Genomic DNA, 18,816 nt, shown 5'->3' with positions numbered 1-18,816 from the left:
CGGAGTCCGGGTCAGGCAATCCGCGGGACTGCACCGTGCGTCCGGAACGGAGTCCTCGGGGGACCGAATGCGTAGCAGCCCGGCAGCGGGCGACGGCATGAGGCGCGAGCGCATGACCGTGCGAGCGCGATAATGACGAACCTGGATTTTTCGGATCATTATCGGGTTGATTTAAGGCTTTTGGGTCAACTCGAACCCGCCCCGTTTTTGAAACGGGTCGAAAATCTGAACCCGAACCCGAACCCTACTCGTTTGCTAAACGGATCAACACGAACCCGGATTTTTTCGGATCGGGTTCGGGTCGGGTTTCGGATCGGGTCAAAAGTTGACATCACTATCTATCAGGCCGGCGATCGCAGTCGAAGCACTACATGGCCACCAATTGGCGATAGACCTCCGCCTGACCGTCAACAAACCTCATCCCAATCGCCATCGGATCTCTGCACGGCCACCAACACCTGGTGGATATTCTTACAACCGTTGTTACTAGACTTCGGGCTTCCATCATCTGACTAAGGTCATTACATGCTCCTGAGTACCTATACAAAGTTCAACCAACTCTCCAAACTATTGTAAGTTCACTAAATCCAAGTTAAAAGATAAGCCAAGCTTTGTAACTCACTCTAGTATAGTGGAATCTTCTCACCTAGGCAAGACCCTATAGTTTTAACCGCCACTATATACACAAATTCAATTTTTAATATTTTACACAATTTTTTTAAAAGTAATGTTGGTTATCCATTACCATCACTACCACCACTAGTCTCCGCCACCGCCAACACACTAACGACCATCGTCGTCGGCCACCTCCAATCAACTATCTAAATAAATTGCTACTTTGCTTTGTATTTCCTTACTTCAAACTAAATAAAAAAAATTATAATCCTGATTTTTTAGTGTATTCAATTAAATAAATAAAAAAATATTTTTAATATACTATTTTTTATCAACCCAAAAAACTCCTTAGTGAATTCATTAGTTGATGATGAACACGACTGATTAATGAGGTGATGGCCTCAGCTCAGGTAGGTTAAGCCCATTTGTGGTGCCCTTATTTTTTTTCTCTTATTTGGAGTCAATGTACAATGAAAAGACCATATATTAGTCATTAGACTTAAGAACATAAATCCTCTCGCTCTTTCGTTTCGGCCACTCCACTAGGACTTTACCCTAGCTTTTCCTTCGCGGTTGCTGGAACACTCTCCGGTGGGTTGCTTTCATTGCTTATCCAGGGAAGTTTTCTTTTCTTTTCTGGTTCGCTTTTGATTTTTTGGTTGTTTCTTTTCCTTCCGGCGTGTGCCAGGATGACGTTGAAGCTTTGCGACCCTGATTTTTTAAGGGGTTCATCTTCTTCGCGTTCATTTTTGGATGTTCTTCTGGGTTCTTCTTCCGTTAATGAATTTCCTGAGCTTAGGGTATCATCTTTTTGTGGTTTGCCTTCCCTTTGGTCTGATCGGAAAATTCATGCTTTGGTCGTTCCTTTTCAATTCTCTTTGGTTGATTTTTTCTACCAAACCACCATCTCTTGATACCATTCATAGATTTTTTTTCAACCTCAAGCTAAATGGGATGGTTTCGGTAACCTTACTGGATCCGTCACATGTTCTCATCAAGCTTGCAAATGACATTAATTAATGTCAGGTTTTCTACCATATATTGTATTTGGTTTATAATTGCTACATTAAGCTTACCAAGTGGTCTCCCCTTATTGATGCCGGTCATCTCCATGTTATATATATATATATATATATATAAATCGATGATAAGCTGCCTTTAGTACAAGGCTATCAAATTTACCAACTTAGCATGACCTAAAATCATGAAGCAGCTGATATTAAACAGTACGTTTGATAAAAAGTCTAAGAAAAGAGCCAACTACAATACAAGAATCATGATAGTTCTCATATTTGCTGAAAGTTACAGACCATGCGTTAATTTATAGTAACGCCCAACAAGACCACCTAAAGGTTTAATAAAAAGAAGAACACTATCTTAAGTTTTTACTATAACTACCTAAAAACTCAAACATAAATAGTGGATGCCGACTAATTATTGTTAAGATCTTGAATTTGAATAAGCAGAATACACCTAACATTCTACTCTTTCAAGATGAAGACTTCTTGAATGAGTTGTTAGCATCTGATCTCCAAAAAGCTTCAAATCACCGAAAAAACTAACTTTTAAATAAATCAAAAGAATCTTGTAATGTGAGCTGCTGCAAAATTTCTGCTGTAAGAGCAGCACATCCAAAGATTGATGGTTAGAAGCTATATGATCCCCCCATCAACTCTTTTGGGGAGGCTTTCTTAATGCTGCTTAAAGCAGCTTTCTATTTTTGTATTAAAAAGTTGCTTTATGAAGCAGTAAGAAAGCCACATCCAACGAAGCCTCAGCTTGTTCAAATAATAACAAGAGCACAGTTTGAACTGCAAGCATCTGATAAAATGAAACTAGAGGGCTGAAAGTTTAACCATTTTTGAGATAGTAGTTCCAGATAACGGCTAGTAAGCCTACTAGCATGACTTTAGTTAGTAGTTTAGGCCCCAGTATGGAAGAAGATGCTGATAATGATGGAGAAGATTCTGGTGCTTTCCCTTTTATCTTTAGCTTTGAAGACAACTTGGACAGGAGCAGGGGAATCAGCCCAGGTTTCTCGGAAGCTGCAAGAAAGATGGGAGGAGACGGATTCCAATCAAATTTGTAATAAGCACAAGAAAAACTCAAGTTTAATTCTATCTCAGTGCAGAAAATTTACGACTCAAGATATTAGTTATCATCTACAACCATCAAACGTTCATACGTAGCTTGCTTATATTTGTATATACTCCATATTACATTGTCAGGAGAATTAATCAAAAGTAAATCAAAGTTGAGCTTGATACACCTGCAATCAAATCCATTTATATATGTATGGGAGGCCAACCACTTGGTATTTTTCCATTAGCATATTTTCAACAATCATATGTAAGACAAACCTAATACTCTCACATACCATCACAAAACCCCTTGTGTGAGAGCTCTGCATACCAATCATCCACTAAAAAAAATTTGAGGATTCATAAATCATAAATCATCAATTAATTTAAGGACTTGCTTTCTTTGAATGTGAACAAGTGGTAATATATTTTAGAACCGATTCATAATGAAATGATCAAAATAACCCAATAATTTCAGCAAAATTTTAGAAAAAAATAGAGAATCTTTGAAATTCCAATGTGTTGCTTTTTGATAAAAAAATCTTTACAACAACAACATCAAGCATTTATCCCACTACGTGGGGTCGGCTACACATTAATCTTTTTTTTCCATTGTGTCCGGTTAAGAGCCGAATTCTCATTTTGATAAAAAATCTATAGCACTAAACAATTCAATAATAATATAGATAAAACTGAACACGAAACAAAAATATCAGAGATTTAGAATTATATATATATATATATATATACATCATGCAAGTATTCCTTATCTTTTTCAACACAATTTTTATCTCTTCTATATAACCTCAAACTTAGCTTCCCTCAACTCCAAAACACATTCAACATCTACAAAAACTCTCTAAAAAATTCCCCACATTTCTCATAACTTCCAAAACCTCAACTCCCCAATATCCCTAAGACACCCAAGCCAAAAGCCCTATATAGGAAAAAAAAAATTACTATGCGCAACAAGATTAAAAACATCACAACTCTTAACAACTTATCCAAAATCCATAAAAATATCACCAATAGTTCTCCAACATCTCAAACATTTGATATAAAATTCCTCCTACTTTTCCTCCAAGAAAAAATTGCCCTTTGATAGCCGAGAAGTTTAATGATCAAATATGTCCAAAAGTTAAATACTCATTTCACCATAAGCCAAATAATCTTTCCATAATCACCCTAAGGGCTAAGGGGATACTAGTCAAGTTGTTGCATTCATCATAAAGATCATATAGACTCTACATTAGAATATACAACAAATTTTTCATTTTATTAGAAACGCTAAGTGGGACAAAGGCTTCTTGTTGTTATTGTTGTTGTAGTAGTAGTAGTATTAGAAGCACTAGATTCTTATTCAAATTCATACTACCCTTGGGCTTTGTAGGTTTCAAAACCACCCTTATCCTATAAGTCATAAAATTATAAATACTACATCTCTCAAAATGCACAACATTTGAATCATATAACGAAGCCTATTCAAAATAGCATGAGCCATGCCCGTGGGTAGCACGTCACAACAAAAACAACAACAACAAGCCTTTATTCCACTATGTGGGGTCATCTATCTGAATCCTTTTTTTTTTCATTGTGCCCTATTAAAATTCAAATTCTCATTTAAATTTAATAAAAAAATTATTTTTCATACTTTATAACCAAATCTTTTTAAGTCTACATCTAGTTTTCTTAACATAGGTTGGTTCTAATACTTCTACTCTCCAAACAAGGTCATTAGAAGGCCAATACTTTACGTGACCAAACCATCTAAGGCGACTCTTTCTAATCTTCTTTGCCACTAAAGCTACTCCAACTTTTTTACGTATATACTCGTTACATATTTTGTCTTTAAGTATAAAGCCACTCATCCTCTTGAGCATCCAAATCTTTGCAATAGTTAGCTTAATTTTATGCTTCTTTTTTAATGGCCAACATTCCGTGCTATAAAATTTTGTCTCACCAATATGTTATAAAAATTTCTCTTAAGTTTGAGGGGTACTTTTCTATCACACAACAAACCGGATGCATTCCTCCACTTTAACCGTCCAACTTAAATTCTACTTAATAATATCCCCATCTATTTCACCATTATTTTGAACAACAAAATCCAAGATATCTAAAATGTGCACTCATTTTAATGACTTGATCACTCAAAGTCACAATTCCACCACTAGATCTATTACTACTAAAATTATACTCAATGTCATTGGTTTTAGATTTACTCAAACAAAAACTTTAAACTCTAAAGTTGACCTTCATTATTTATGCTTAGCAAATCATACTAGATTTTATCAAAACAAGTGGTCAATTGAATCGAAAATCGACACCTTTAAGACAAGATAATAATTTTTTATATCCAAGATGCATTCTATGATTGTGGATGTGGTTCATATTTCAAATATAAGCAAATTAAGGTAGAATTTGATGCATCATTTATAAAAACCCTTCCCCCAAGCAAAGGAAATTGAGAATTCGCATAACATAGGTGATGCGGACATCCAACGGTGGGCATTAATCAAAGGAAGAGATCAAGATCGACGGCCGAGATCCCTTCATTTTATCTTATTTTATTAATTGTAATTTTTATTTAATTATGCATTTTTCTTTTTTACCCTTAAGGGATTTTTTTTATGTAAGCCCAAGGGGCAAAATTGTCTTTTAGTTTCTTTTAAGGCCTATATATAGAGGCCTTTACTCTTGTATTAGAACATGATGGATTATTAAAAAAAAAAAATTAGAGCCTTTGTCTTGATCTCTGTGTGAGTTCTGGAGAGGAAAAGTCCTATGGGAGGACAATTTTGTTTCCACCAACAGCGGGATGGATCCGGGCTCGTGGATTGAAGTCCCTCGGGGAGGGCAACGTAGTACCCACCAGCCGCAGAAAGAGTCTGGGCTCGTGGTTTGTATGGTTTTTATTTTTATTTTTATTTTTTTTATCCGTCCTCTCATCTATAATCTCCATCATTCACCCTCCGTTTTTATTTTATTTCGTTTGATTTTGGTTAACTTTTCTTTTGGATCAAACATCAATCCCTCCATCTCCATAGTTGGCCGATCACGTCACCCATAGCCTCTTCCCTCCACAAATTTTGAATTTTGAATTCAAAATAGCCTCTTGATTACCTTCCTAAATTAGATTTTGTTAATTTGGAAAATCATTCAATTTTGAATTCAAATAAATTTGAATTTCAAAACATTTCCAATTTAATAAATTCTAAATTAGGGAGCCTCCTCAAATTACTCTCAATCTGAAATTAATTTCAGATTTAATTCGCCTCATACCATTTAATGCTTGATCCACATACGTTGTATGTGGACACTTCTCCTCTCTCTCCATAAGGCCGGCCCCTTCTCTCACCTACTCTCTAATTAATGCCTCTCCATTAAGGCCCTCAATCAACTCCAATCACCCCTAGTAACCGCCGATCCCCATCCCTCATCAAATCCTAATTAATCCCTTCCTAATTAAGGTGATTTGAAATTCAAATTTTCCCTCCACTTCCTCTTTTTTTTTTTTGAAGTCCGAAATTAAATTCATATTTTAATTATTCAAATGACCCCTCCCCCCATATCCGTTCTACATCAGTTTGGTATCAGAGCATGGTTACCCAGGGTGCGGACTCGACAGAGTCGAGCTCTTTTCCACCCCGGGAGAATGATGCGGACATCCGACGATGGGCATTAATCAAAGGAAGAGACCAAGATCGACGGCCGAGATCCCTTCATTTTATCTTACTTTATTAATTGTAATTTTTATTTAATTATGCATTTTACTTTTTTACCCTTAAGGGATTTTTTTTTATGTAAGCCTAAGGGGCAAAATTGTCTTTTAATTTCTTTTAAGGCCTATATATAGAGGCCTTTGCTCTTGTATTAGAACATGATGGATTATTAAAAAAAAAAAGAATTAGAGCCTGTCTTGATTTCTGTGTGAGTTCTGGAGAGGAAAAGTCCTATGGGAGGACAATCTTGTTTCCACCAGCCGCGGGATGGATCCGGGCTCGTGGATTGAAGTCCCTCGGGGAGGGCAACGTAGTACCCACCAGCCGCAGGAAGAGTCCGGGTTCGTGGTTTGTATCATTTTATTTTTATTTTTATTTTTATTTTTTTTTATCCGTCCTCTCATCTATAGTCTCCATCATTCACCATCAGTTTTTATTTTATTTCGTTTGATTTTGGTTAACTTTTCTTTTGGATCAAACATCAACCCCTCCATCTCCATAGTTGGCCGACCACCTCACCCGTAGCCTATTCCCTCCTCCACAAATTTTGAATTTTGAATTCAAAATAGCCTCTTGATTACCTTCATAAATAAGATTTTTTTAATTTGGAAAATCATTCAATTTTGAATTCAAATAAATTTGAATTTCAAAACATTTCCAATTTAATAAATTCTACATTAGAGAGCCTCCTCAAATTACTCTCAATCTGAAATTAATTTCAGATTTAATTCGCCCCATACCATTTAATGTTTGATCCACATATGTTGTATGTGGACACTTCTCCTCCCTCTCCATAAGGCCGGCCCCTTCTCTCACCTCCTCTCTAATTAATGCCTCTCCATTAAAGCCCTCAATCAACTCCAATTACCCCTAGTAACCGTCGATCCCCATCCTTCATCAAATCCTAATTAATCCCTTCCCAATTAAGATAATTTGAAATTCAAATTTTCCCTCCACTTCCCCTTGTTTTTGTAGTCTAAAATTAAATTCATATTTTAATTATTCAAATGACCCCTTCCCCCGTATCCGTTCTACATCAATAGGTCACTAATTAATTCAAAGACTTACAATGTATCACAAGTCACTAAATAATTCAAAGACTTACAATGTAGGTTATAGGATTTCTGGATATCTAGTATAAGATCTCCACATAATCCTACTATATCAAGTCAGTATTAAGAGCATGGGTTGCATTTTATGGTCTCTCAACATGAAAATCCATATCAAGTTTATCTGATTGATGGACAATGTAATGATAGCTTGCTTGTCCATCATAAAATATTGAATTTACCACAAGCCTAATAAACTCACATGAATTACAAACTCATTTATTGTGAAGGCCTCGCTGATCCTTTAGACACTGCATTATCAGAGGATTCACGACTTCCGTGCATTTTCTAAATACAAGCAAAAGCTAACATACTATTGTTCCTAAAGGAAAACGTGAAAAGCATGGCGATACCTAGAAGAGACTAAAATTGGATGCAGGTGTAGATCACAAGATCATAACACCACCTAGAATTCCTGCAGGAATGAATCATCGAGTTAAAGCCTCTCGTTCATGGAAATCATTGCCCTCCGACATCAATAGAGTATCCTCTTTGTAAGGAGGCAATCTTACATGAATCTAATCACAAGTTATTTTGTGTCCAATAACCGCTTTCAAAATTGTGAGGTTCCACTTATGCGCCAAGAGCATGATTCGAAGATGAGATAACTTACAAAGTAAATACAGGGCACCTTCATTTGATGGTAGGCTCAAACTGAAAATCTTTCCAGATTGACTGAAGGACATGGGACACTTGTTTGAGTGCACAGAAATTTCTAATGGACGTAAGGTCAAGTTTGCTAAAACAAGATAATAGACTAAAATCCACAATTTCTCTTAAATAAGATAACTCATCACCACCATTCTTTTTAACTTGTCCCAACCATCTTTATTAATCTTGTCCCAACAATTCACGGCCAATTTATGAATTCTGGTTTTCCAATCGTTCGTATAATCCTTGTTTTTTAATAATAATATCAGTTGTTGCATGAGATGTTAAACACACTCTATGCTAAAGTTTTTTTTGAACAACTATATCTCTATTTTCTTCATAATTTTTCAACACTAATTTTATCAATCATTTAACCAATGTTGGCCTTTAAAAGAGAAGCATAATACTAAGTTAAGTGTGGCAGAGATGAGGATGCTCAGGTGGATGAGTGGCTTTACCCATAGAGATAGGATACGAAATGAGCATATACGTGAAAAGGTTGGAGTAGCTCCAGTAGAAGATAAGATTAGAGAAAGTCGCCTTAGATGGTTTGGTCACATAAAACGGCGGCCTTGTGATGACCCGGTTAGGAGAGTAGAGGTATTAGATTTGACTTATGTTAAGAAAGGTAGGGGTAGACCTAAAAAGACTTGGTTAGAAAATATTAGGAATGACCTTTCTTTATTAGATTTAAACGAGAATTTGACTTTTAATAGGACACAATGGAGAAAAAGGATTCATGTAGCCGACCCCACGTAGTGGGAAAAAGGCTTGATGTTGTTGTTGTTGTTGTATTTAACCAATGTATTTTTTATTTTTAATTGTACATATTCAAGCATCTAATATATTTTCACCATTTTATATTCAATAGATGTTAACTCCAACAATCTATTAAATATAACCATTCCTTGATTTATTACTCCTAATTTTGTCAAACGTCCATTTCCACCAAGTTCAACTTAATTATCAACGAATTTTTATACACAATAATACAACATGGAAAGTAAAATTAGTGCGGAAAAGAGAATAAACGAAACATGGATGAAGCTGCTCAAAAATATTTGCAAGAAATAAACAAATAAGTGATGAAGAAGTCCTTCATGATAAAAATCTAACCACAACCAATAGAAGAATACTATTTGAAAGATTGCTAGGGTGACTAACTTGAATATATGGTGGAATTTAGGTAAGTAACAACAAAATGACTAATGACAAAATAGCAACCAACATTGCTTGAGTTAAGGATATTAATCTTCATGACAATAGTCAACGTGTGCATTTCATGTTCGAATTTGTCAAATTACCTACGTTATCAAGCTTAACCGTTCAAGGGATGTATTTCATTATACGAAATTATTATATCCAGCATTTCCGAAGGACTATCTGGAAATATTTTCTAACTACTTTTAATCTTTTTTTTTTCCTCAATTATTTTATTACTTTGCAATGCAGAACTGTAAACTGTAGCTCAGATCTGCCAGAGACATGTTTTGAAATCAAGAAATTTTCAGGTAGCTAGCTTAACAATTAATACCATCACATCACATGACCCGAAACAAAGGTGTTGGAACCCAAGCATTTGTTTATTTTTGAGGGGTTCCGCATATTTACAGCCGCATCAACTAGTTTGGTTCAGTTTGAATCCTTTATTGATAACTAAAACTCTGTCACATGCTCTTATACACAGGATCACACATTACAATATAGTGCTCTTGATCTACAAGTTGACTTCAATCCATTGCGTGGATGAATCCAAACAAAACACTTTAATCAAAATTTAAGCTAAGCTGGTACACAATAATGTATGATTGCTCTTTAACTCACATTTTAATGCAGCATTGCTAATTACTTCATAATGTAAACCAATAAGTTTAACTTCAATAACAAGTAATAAGATCTTAGCAGCTTTGAAGTATTCAAAATGTTATTCCAACTGTTTGAATAACGCTAATGGTGATGCCTCTAACAGTCACTTCTCTAAGGAGCATCAAGTTAATAATTTCCATCTTACTTGGTAAAATTAGAACTATAGCTGGTCGCAGCTTACCCATGCTAGATACTACATTTATACACATCAACAAATATGGTCTTAGTTCATAGCATTAAACTCATTAGTCCTTTGATGAATATGTGGAATCTAGTATCTAACTATCTAAGAAGGAAAATATGGACTCCAGTTACGTAAACAGCTTCAATTATGTACCACTGTACAAGATCAGATATGCACAAATGTAAGTAAGACAACAATAACTGCAGGCACGATATCTAGATTGTGCATACAATCAGCCAAGCTATTTAGGCGTACATATTATATGATATTAACAAGTTGTTCATAGGCAGTAGCAGTTTAGTTTTTCATACGAATATAATACAAAACATTAGCAAGCAAATTTCTACCAAAGGGGAAAATATGTTGCAAGAATAATTGGAATATGCATGGTCAAAGCTTCCAGAGTTGAGATTATAGTCTAGAATATTTTTTCTCCATAACAAGATGTAACAAATGAAGATATTTTCTCTTTAAAATAATAGGAAAAAGATTCAACAACAGAGCAATTTTCAAAATAAAAATATACCTTTACTTCTTTCTAATCTCTCTTCTTCACCAGCCCTTCTTCTCAAGACATTGAGCATTGATCCAAAATATAATGCTAAAACAGTGCATGTAAATGTGATGACATTATAAGGCATGCTAAAATCGGGAGTTGTTAAGGGAACAAGCAATACTTCCGTATATGTTTGGACAGGATTTTCCTCCTGCAAAATATAAGAAAACAGTAATTAAATAACTAACATTTGTAAAAGTAGATCAATTGATAAGGCCTTTGCCTTCCAAAGTGAAGACAAGGGTTCAAATACTCAATAAAAAAGAAAAAGGAAAAAAAAAAAAAACTTTCTCAACATATCTTAAGTGTAAGGGTGGCCTTTTTAATAAAAATTGCATAAAATAAAATTAAAATTAACTCAATAATATAATAAAACCATAAGATAGCACAAGTTCATGATACCTGAAACTTAGATAGCAGAGTGGACATGTAATGTATCGAGTCGTCTAACTGGTAACTTCTGCTACAATTGAAGTCAGGAAAAGTGACTAAAGCGGATGGAATGTCAAAGCCCTGATTGGCATCAGGAGGATATTCATCTATGTGTAAGAATCCCTACAATTTTAATGCATGTAGAAACTTTTAGGCAAATGAATTAAAGGTTGTATCTGGTTAAACTTTCAAACTGAGGATTAAAATATAAACTTAAACAGTACGTAATGTCTATAGAAAATTTTCATATAAGCTAGATAGAAAGTTACTGCTCTAGAGGGCACGCAAAAGGACAAATGACTTGCATGTATAGCTTCCAACTACAGACTAGAAAGTTGAAAAAAAAATTGTGCATGTTTGTGTGTTGGGAAGCTCACAGCATCTGAATGATGAACCAAATAATACAACAACAACAACAACATCAAGCCTTTATCCCACTACGTGGGGTCGGCTACATGAATCCTTTTTCTCCATTTTGAGAAAATCACTAAAACCAATGGTTTATCAGTGAATACCGACTAAAGTGTGACATGTTTTACAATATTAAAATTTTTCTGGTAGTATAGTGAAAATTACCGTAAGTGATGTTATTGATCTACAAATGTTCCCCTCAATGGTTGATATTTCTTCAAGTAGTTCAATGTAATGATGCAAAAATGAATGATTGTCATTGGTTATCTTGGTGAATAACTACTTAATTACAGGGCTCTAGAAAAAATTGTCAATTTCTATGAAAAATTGGTACATAAAGATTAAAACAGAAAATATAACTTGCCTTGTCAAAATCTAAAGTCAGTGCAGCTGATTGTATATTACAAGGAAATCTAAGCAGCAACTCCATAGACCCAGGTGATAACTTGTCTTCAGAAGGAGAGATTTTCATCTTTCTCACCACATCTGAGATGATCTGAGTCTTTCCATCTACAAAAATGTGCAGCGTGTGATAATAAACTTTAACATACCAAGGAACAACCTGGAAAATGACAGCATGCACCGCACAACCATCTGAAGCTTTAGAAAACTGTTCATGCAGATGTGTAGATCGTAAAGAGATAGCAATAGAGCCTCTTTCATTTCCACTTCCCATTAGATAACGGTTCATATGGAAAGGTGCACGAGGGCAAGACCAAACCAATGGAATTTTCCAACGGATGCCTACATCCAAAGGAATATGGTCATTTGAGTTGCTGACTTCAAATACATAGAGAACAGAACTTCCCAGATTTTTCACTGCATTTAGCTCTCTGATATTACTGTTCGGTATCCCGGACAATTCAAAGGCTGAATTATTCCAAGAAGACAAAGGTTGTAGCTTATCTACTTTAAAAGCTAAATCCTTCTCCAGTTCAAAAAAAATTCTGCTAGTTTTTGCAAGAACGCATTGCCCCACCACCTCCTTCCCAAATAATGAGTTAATGGACCAACTTGGTTGAAGAAATCCATAACCCGAAGAAGCTGGACTATTACTTCTCATACTTGGTTGAAGGACAACAGTCAGAGCCTGTTCAAGAATTATACCAGTAAACTCAGAAGATATCAGCCTTAGCCTTTGGGAGTGGTAGTGACTCCTGTAAATAGAAGGTCTGTTCAATAATAAAGCTATCCCTGTCTTATCACGGCATGGAAGAAGTTTTAACCAAGGAGTGAGATTCTCAGTACAAACTGCTTCTCGTGGTAATGCCCCATATCGTAGTTTGCTTGAATTTGAATGGAAACCCCAACTTGGAGCAGAATAAGCAGTGGAGGACTCTAGGAAATTGATGGAAGCGCAGAAAAGTCCCGAAAGAGCATGGGTAAGATTCTTCCAAGTATGATCAATTTCATTTAGAGGGAGATCAAAGGCTGCCCAAAGCTCAACACCAGGGGGCTTGGCATTGGAAGCTGACATTGGATCAAATCCACCCCATCTCTCATAGTTCCAACGTCCTTGTGTGAAAGACAACTCCAGCTCCCTTATTTGAAACTTGCGTGCCTGTTCAAGCATCATAAATTTTATTGCATGCCGACCAAAAAAGAGGAACAGAAAGGATGTTGAGAAAAAGCAATTTCTCATTTATTCTTACGTGTTCTTTAACAGATACAATTCTCTATCGGTTAACCTGAACTCCAATCAGCAAAGTTGGCATGACTAGTTTGCGAAGCATTTTTTCAGCAAAACAGCTAAAGAACATAATCTAATTGTTGCAGAGTAGCAACATACTTGGAGCCAAAATAGCTAAATAAACTTCTATTATGTTAGAAAACTTACGATAAAAGAAACATGCATGGAAACCTGCTTAAGATCTTCAAAAGGTAGTACTAGACTAGATTTTTAATCACTCGTTGATCGTACTATTAGTTTCTCTGCAGTTTAACGGTGACATTATGATACTGAAAAGAACATGTCTTGCTGCATGACTGGGCCTTCAGCTCCGCGACATATATACAAAACATTTTCAAGATCCAAGTAAAAAAACAAACACTTCAACCAAATCAAGCATGCGAATTCACGAGCGATTTTTTTATTCTGTTATTAAAATTTTGTCACATTCAAGATAAAATGAAACATAGTCACGCAAACAACAAGTTCCTCATTTTTTTTTTCTTTTTAGACAATTATGTCCAAGTTCCATCTGAACTACACAACCATAATCAACTAGCCAAAAAAGTCATGCAATTAAACGCTCTCTAGGGAGAAAATCCCAATTTATATCCTCACGAAATAATAAATCAATCTGCAAAAGAAGAATAAGAAACCGATAAGAAGCCGAACCAGCTGTGCGATGGCCTTGGGGAAGAGGCGGTGATGGCGTCCGTTGGCGACGGAAGGAGGGGCTGAGCTCTGGAAGTGGAAATGGGCAAGCACTTTTCGATCGGGCAACGGTTTCAGAAGAAGCTCCTCAGTGAACTCCTCCTCCAGTCCCTCGCCGCCTTCGACCAAAGCTAGGGCTGGACGGAGAACAGAATTGAAAAAGAAGATAATGAGAAGGAAAACGGTGGAATTAAATTGCCGGCGGAGCTTCGCCATCGCCGCAGAGGATTCGTCGAAGATTAGGATTGCTCGTTGCCTCACCAGCTACGATGACTGGACGTGCCTATCGGCGACGAAAACCCACCTGGATTGCTTCATCAGTGGCGTCTCTGATCAGTCATAGAGTCTTGTAAGTGATCCATGGAATGCAGTACAGGGCGCGCAAGGCCCATTATAATAGAAAATTAGTAGGCGACTCTAATGGTGGGGGATCTAATTCATATTAAATAAATTTAAAAAAAAAAACAGATAGTGATTTATAATTCATAAAAATTTTACTTTATATATATATTTAAAAAAATTAGATCAATTAAGATAAATTCATACTCATATTATATACACGTAAATTTCAAACTCAAAATCTCTTAATTAATGATCAAAACTCCCAACTAATAAATCAAAATGAGCTTCTAACCAAAAATTTACTTTACATGTTATTCAAACTAAAAAGAAAAATTACTAAAATTATTGCAGTAAGAAAATTTTATTCTAATTTTTCATCAATCAAACAACTGCTTAATCCTTTTAAATGTGAGATTTTAAAAAGAATGGATTAAAATATTAAAAAGTTATTATTGTGTCTTGAAAAATTCGTGATGGTAGAGATAGAGAATTTAACTTCTTAATTTTATATGAACATCCATCACGCAGACAAATAAAAGAGAAAGGTGCAATGTTCAAAATAGACACCATAATTTTTACGTGAAAATTCTTGAAAAGGGGAAAAGCCACAATGTCTAGCCCGGTTGTAATGATTCCACTAATGTTGGTGGTTCGTTGCAGATAATGCCCTTCTTTGGAGGAGGGTGTTTGCTTAATAAAATAAATACACATTGTATAGAGTACATTGCATATTTGGAGAATCGCATGATAGTTGTTCTCAAAAGAGTGTTATCTTGCTCGTTTGGTTTGTAGTGTCGTAGTCGGATGATGATTGTTAAAATGACTGTAGTCGACAGGCAATGGAGGTTGGAAGGACAATAATCACAGGTTGGAAAGACAATAGTCAGAGGTTGGAAGGACAGTGATTGAAGGGACAAAAGTTGGCTGGTGATGGAGGTCAGAAGTACCGTAGTTAGGTAACGGTGGTCAGAATGATTGAACTCGGGCAATAGAGGTTGAAAGGACTATAGTTAGGTGACGATAGTAGGATGGATCGTAGTCGGGCAACGGTGGTCGGAGGAATCTTAGTCAATGGATGATGAGGGTCGGAAGGACCGTAGTTAGGAGATTGTGGTCCGAGGGATAGTAGTTGGCGAGTGACGGAGGTCGAAAGTGCTATAATAGGGCTACAATGGAAGGTGTAGTCATGTGACTGTGGTCAGAGAAAATGTAGTTGGCAGGCAACGATAATTGGAAAGATTGTAATGGACTGATGATGGTGGTTAAAGTAGCCGTAGTTGGCAGGCGACAATGGTTGGAAGTACTGTAATTGGCATACGATGGAGGTCGGAGGGATTATAGTCGACTGTTGACAGTGGTCGAACGGACCATAGTTGACATGTGATAATGGTAAGAGAGACATTAATCACTGGGTGACGGTGGTTAAATGAACTGTAGTCGGGGAAAGACGATGGTAAGGAGGAGGCGCGACAATGGCTGTCAGATGGAGGTCCTACAGTAGTGGTCTGGTAGAGGTTCAGCAGCGACGAACTTGTGGCACAAATTCATTAGCGATGGTGCCGGGATGAAGCTCCACAATTTTTTGGAAGTGACGTGCCTAATAAATATGGATAATATCTATGGCAAATTTGGAGTGTTCCATTGGATGGTTGGAAATGATCCCATCGACCATGGAGTGTTCTTCCAACATTTATATGTCATAATGATGTCACAATTAGGCGATCTTAGGCTCGTTGGATTCATCTCGTTGACCCACTCGATTTGATTATAAGCATGTCATATACTGATATCATTTGGTCATCCAATTGATGCTCTGAAGCTTCCAAGTACATTTTAATCCTTTGATTTGGGCTCTTTTGGGCTCGGATGCAATTGAAGTTGGTTATTGGACTCATCTCTCTAAGATGTTCAATTCGACTATAAGTTTGGTGATATTGAAGTTTGGATTGTTCCATATTTAATTTTTGAATTCCAACTCATATTTGAATCTATATTTTTGTCTGACCAAGTTGATTTTTTTATTTATCAAAATAATAGAGTTAAAACCCCATAAAAAACATTTAGTGGCATTAAGCTAAATCTTTTTAAAATAGAATACCAAATAAACCCTTAATGTACAGTTTAGATAACTTTAATAATTAGTCAATAGTTAGCGTTAACTAAAAATAGAGATTTTATTTAGAATAATAAATGCATTTAAAATAAGAAATTACTAATTACTTATAAATTAATTTAAAAACAATAAATTAATTATTTTGATATTATTTTATTGATTAGAAAAGTAGCTAAGCTAATTAATATGAATTGAAATAATTATTATGAATTAATTAATACTAAGATATTTATTCAGAATAGAATGAAAATAATTTAGTTCATTATTTATTGACTAATAGTTAGTGTTAAAATAAAATAATAGACTCTTAATGCATCAATTTTGATTATTTATAATATAATAAACACCACGTTTAAGCATCCTATCAAAAAAAAAAAAAAATTATTTTATCTCAAATTCATTTAAACACTTAAAAGGCTTAAAGCTGAGAAATAAGATAGATAATTTGTAAAAAAAAAGGGGGCTAGAAGTAATATCATGCCGAACACTTTTTAAATTTAATATCAAGAAGAATTAATCAATATAAAATTTATAAATTTATTAAATTCCATTTCAATTAAATCCCTCTGAAATAGAGTTTATCATGTTATTAATCTTGATATTTTATTATCTAACATCTAGAATACAAGATAGTCATTAGTAATTGTCATTTGCTCAAAGGAATTTGTTCATTTGTATTATAAACATATTGATCAAAACAATAATAATTAAGTCACTTACCTTAAGGGCTTATCTTATTGTTCATGGACAAAATATTTTTTTTGTAAGATCTTTTTTTTTTTGTGCTTATTTTATGTATGAAAATATAATTTTTTAATAAGTTCTACAGTTATTAATTATTATGTCCAAGATTTGCAACTTGAAATTTGCTTAATAATTACTGTATTTTTTTACTCCAACTTGAAGATGATGCTGACCTTTCTTTTAGCTTTGTTATTTTTCTTGACTTGGATTAGAGTCATTGGCTCCTTGGCTCTCCATTTGTGGAGAGATTATTCCGTGCCATATCCGAACCATTTAAAGACGAATCTGGACACACCACATCACCCGAATGCACTGGGCCCCGGGTGACGTGATGTGACCCATTCAGATTCGCCTCCGAACGAATCCGGATGCCGGACATAATAATTTTTCCCATTTGTGGTTGACCAAATTCATTCTTGTGTTGTTAGGAGTCCTTTGAGATTGTTTCATATATCAACAACCTAGTTGCCCACTTGTCCTAGCATCCAGAAGAGTAGAAGAGCACCTTAGGGCCATACTTACCCAAGCCAAGCACTAGTAGGCATACTTAGGAAACCATTATGTGACTTGGCACTTAGTGACCAATGCAGTACACCACATAATTCTTAATCAACCCTAAGCCGACCTCGATCCAACCCAATTCTAGTCACTCCTCTGAGCCATTCAACTTTAGGCTTTGTTTGGGATCAACTTTTTTCCTGCTTTCTCATGCAATTTTTTAGTAGGAAAAAAAACTAAAGCTTTATATGTAACATTTTCCTTCATTGAGGTTGTCATGCCTTCAATGCCACATGAGGAATTATTGCAAAAGTTTAAATATCTCCATATTCCATTTGAACTTTGTTTTGTTTGATATGCATGGTGAATTTTGAATATTATAATTTTGTTTGAGACAGCTTTCTTATTGTTTTTTAAAGCAACTTTTTAGTAAAAAAAAATTTAATTCAAAATTTTTTTCTCCTAATGAGGAACTGCACTTTTCCCTTGGTATCGAGGTTCATTAATACAGGTCTATATGTTTATATGTTACCTATGAAAAAGCACTTAATCACTACTTCTTAGGCTTTGTTTGGGTCAGCTTTCTCATTGCTTCTTAAAGTATCTTTTTAATAAAAAATTAAAATTTTATACTAAAAAACTGTTTTAAGAAGCAGTAAGAACAATGTCCCAAACAAAACCTTAATTCCCACATTATTCATAGCATTCACACAATGCAACAATCATATTCATTGTGTAATGCAATAAAAATTACAATAAGAAATAAAATAGCGTTTACAGTAGACACCTCTATGGCTCTATATACTGTAGTACAATAATATTCACAACAAGCAATATGATATTATTCAAATAACACAATATAATAATGATCATAAATTCATAGTAGACAACAACAAAACGAAGTAGCATGTATGGTAGACATGTCACATAATATTATGGAATAGATGAACATATAAACATATAACAGTATAAGTTACCTGCATGCATCTTACATCATGCCATTGTAATTTCATTATCATGATAAGTACCATTCATGCAATGATCCATTCATTCATACTCTTTTGTCCACAGATGCCACAAATAGGAGAAGTTATTCTGTGCAGACACCGGAC

The 18,816-nt window shown here is 35.2% G+C and overlaps 1 protein-coding gene across 1 annotated transcript; it reads right to left on the bottom strand.

The window, feature by feature from the left end:
- Window positions 1-1,873: 1,873 nt before the first annotated feature.
- Window positions 1,874-14,391, bottom strand: LOC110103443 (GPI transamidase component PIG-T). The gene is made up of 5 exons (XM_028694387.1): window positions 13,969-14,391; window positions 11,992-13,188; window positions 11,187-11,339; window positions 10,755-10,935; window positions 1,874-2,660 (listed from the first exon to the last, which is right to left on the bottom strand). The coding sequence occupies exons 1-5, from the start codon at window positions 14,221-14,223 to the stop codon at window positions 2,467-2,469; spliced, it is 1,980 nt and encodes a 659-aa protein (XP_028550220.1). The 5' UTR covers window positions 14,224-14,391; the 3' UTR covers window positions 1,874-2,466.
- Window positions 14,392-18,816: the final 4,425 nt, after the last annotated feature.

The sequence above is a fragment of the Dendrobium catenatum genome, unplaced genomic scaffold, assembly GCF_001605985.2.
Source record: "Dendrobium catenatum unplaced genomic scaffold, ASM160598v2 fragScaff_scaffold_466, whole genome shotgun sequence".
NCBI lineage: Eukaryota > Viridiplantae > Streptophyta > Magnoliopsida > Asparagales > Orchidaceae > Dendrobium > Dendrobium catenatum.
Note: the sequence above shows the minus strand (reverse complement) of the source record. Positions and strands in the feature narration are given on the sequence as shown.

What these genes read in the sequence shown, in the direction of transcription:
- LOC110103443 (XM_028694387.1), bottom strand. Translation starts at nt 14,223, where the DNA reads ATGGCGAAGCTCCGCCGGCAATTTAATTCCACCGTTTTCCTTCTCATT. An exon ending in TGACTTTAGATTTTGACAAG is followed by an intron (nt 11,340 to 11,991) that starts GCAAGTTATATT and finishes TTAAAATTGTAG; the next exon opens with GGATTCTTACACATAGATGA. An exon ending in CTCTGCTATCTAAGTTTCAG is followed by an intron (nt 10,936 to 11,186) that starts GTATCATGAACT and finishes TATATTTTGCAG; the next exon opens with GAGGAAAATCCTGTCCAAAC.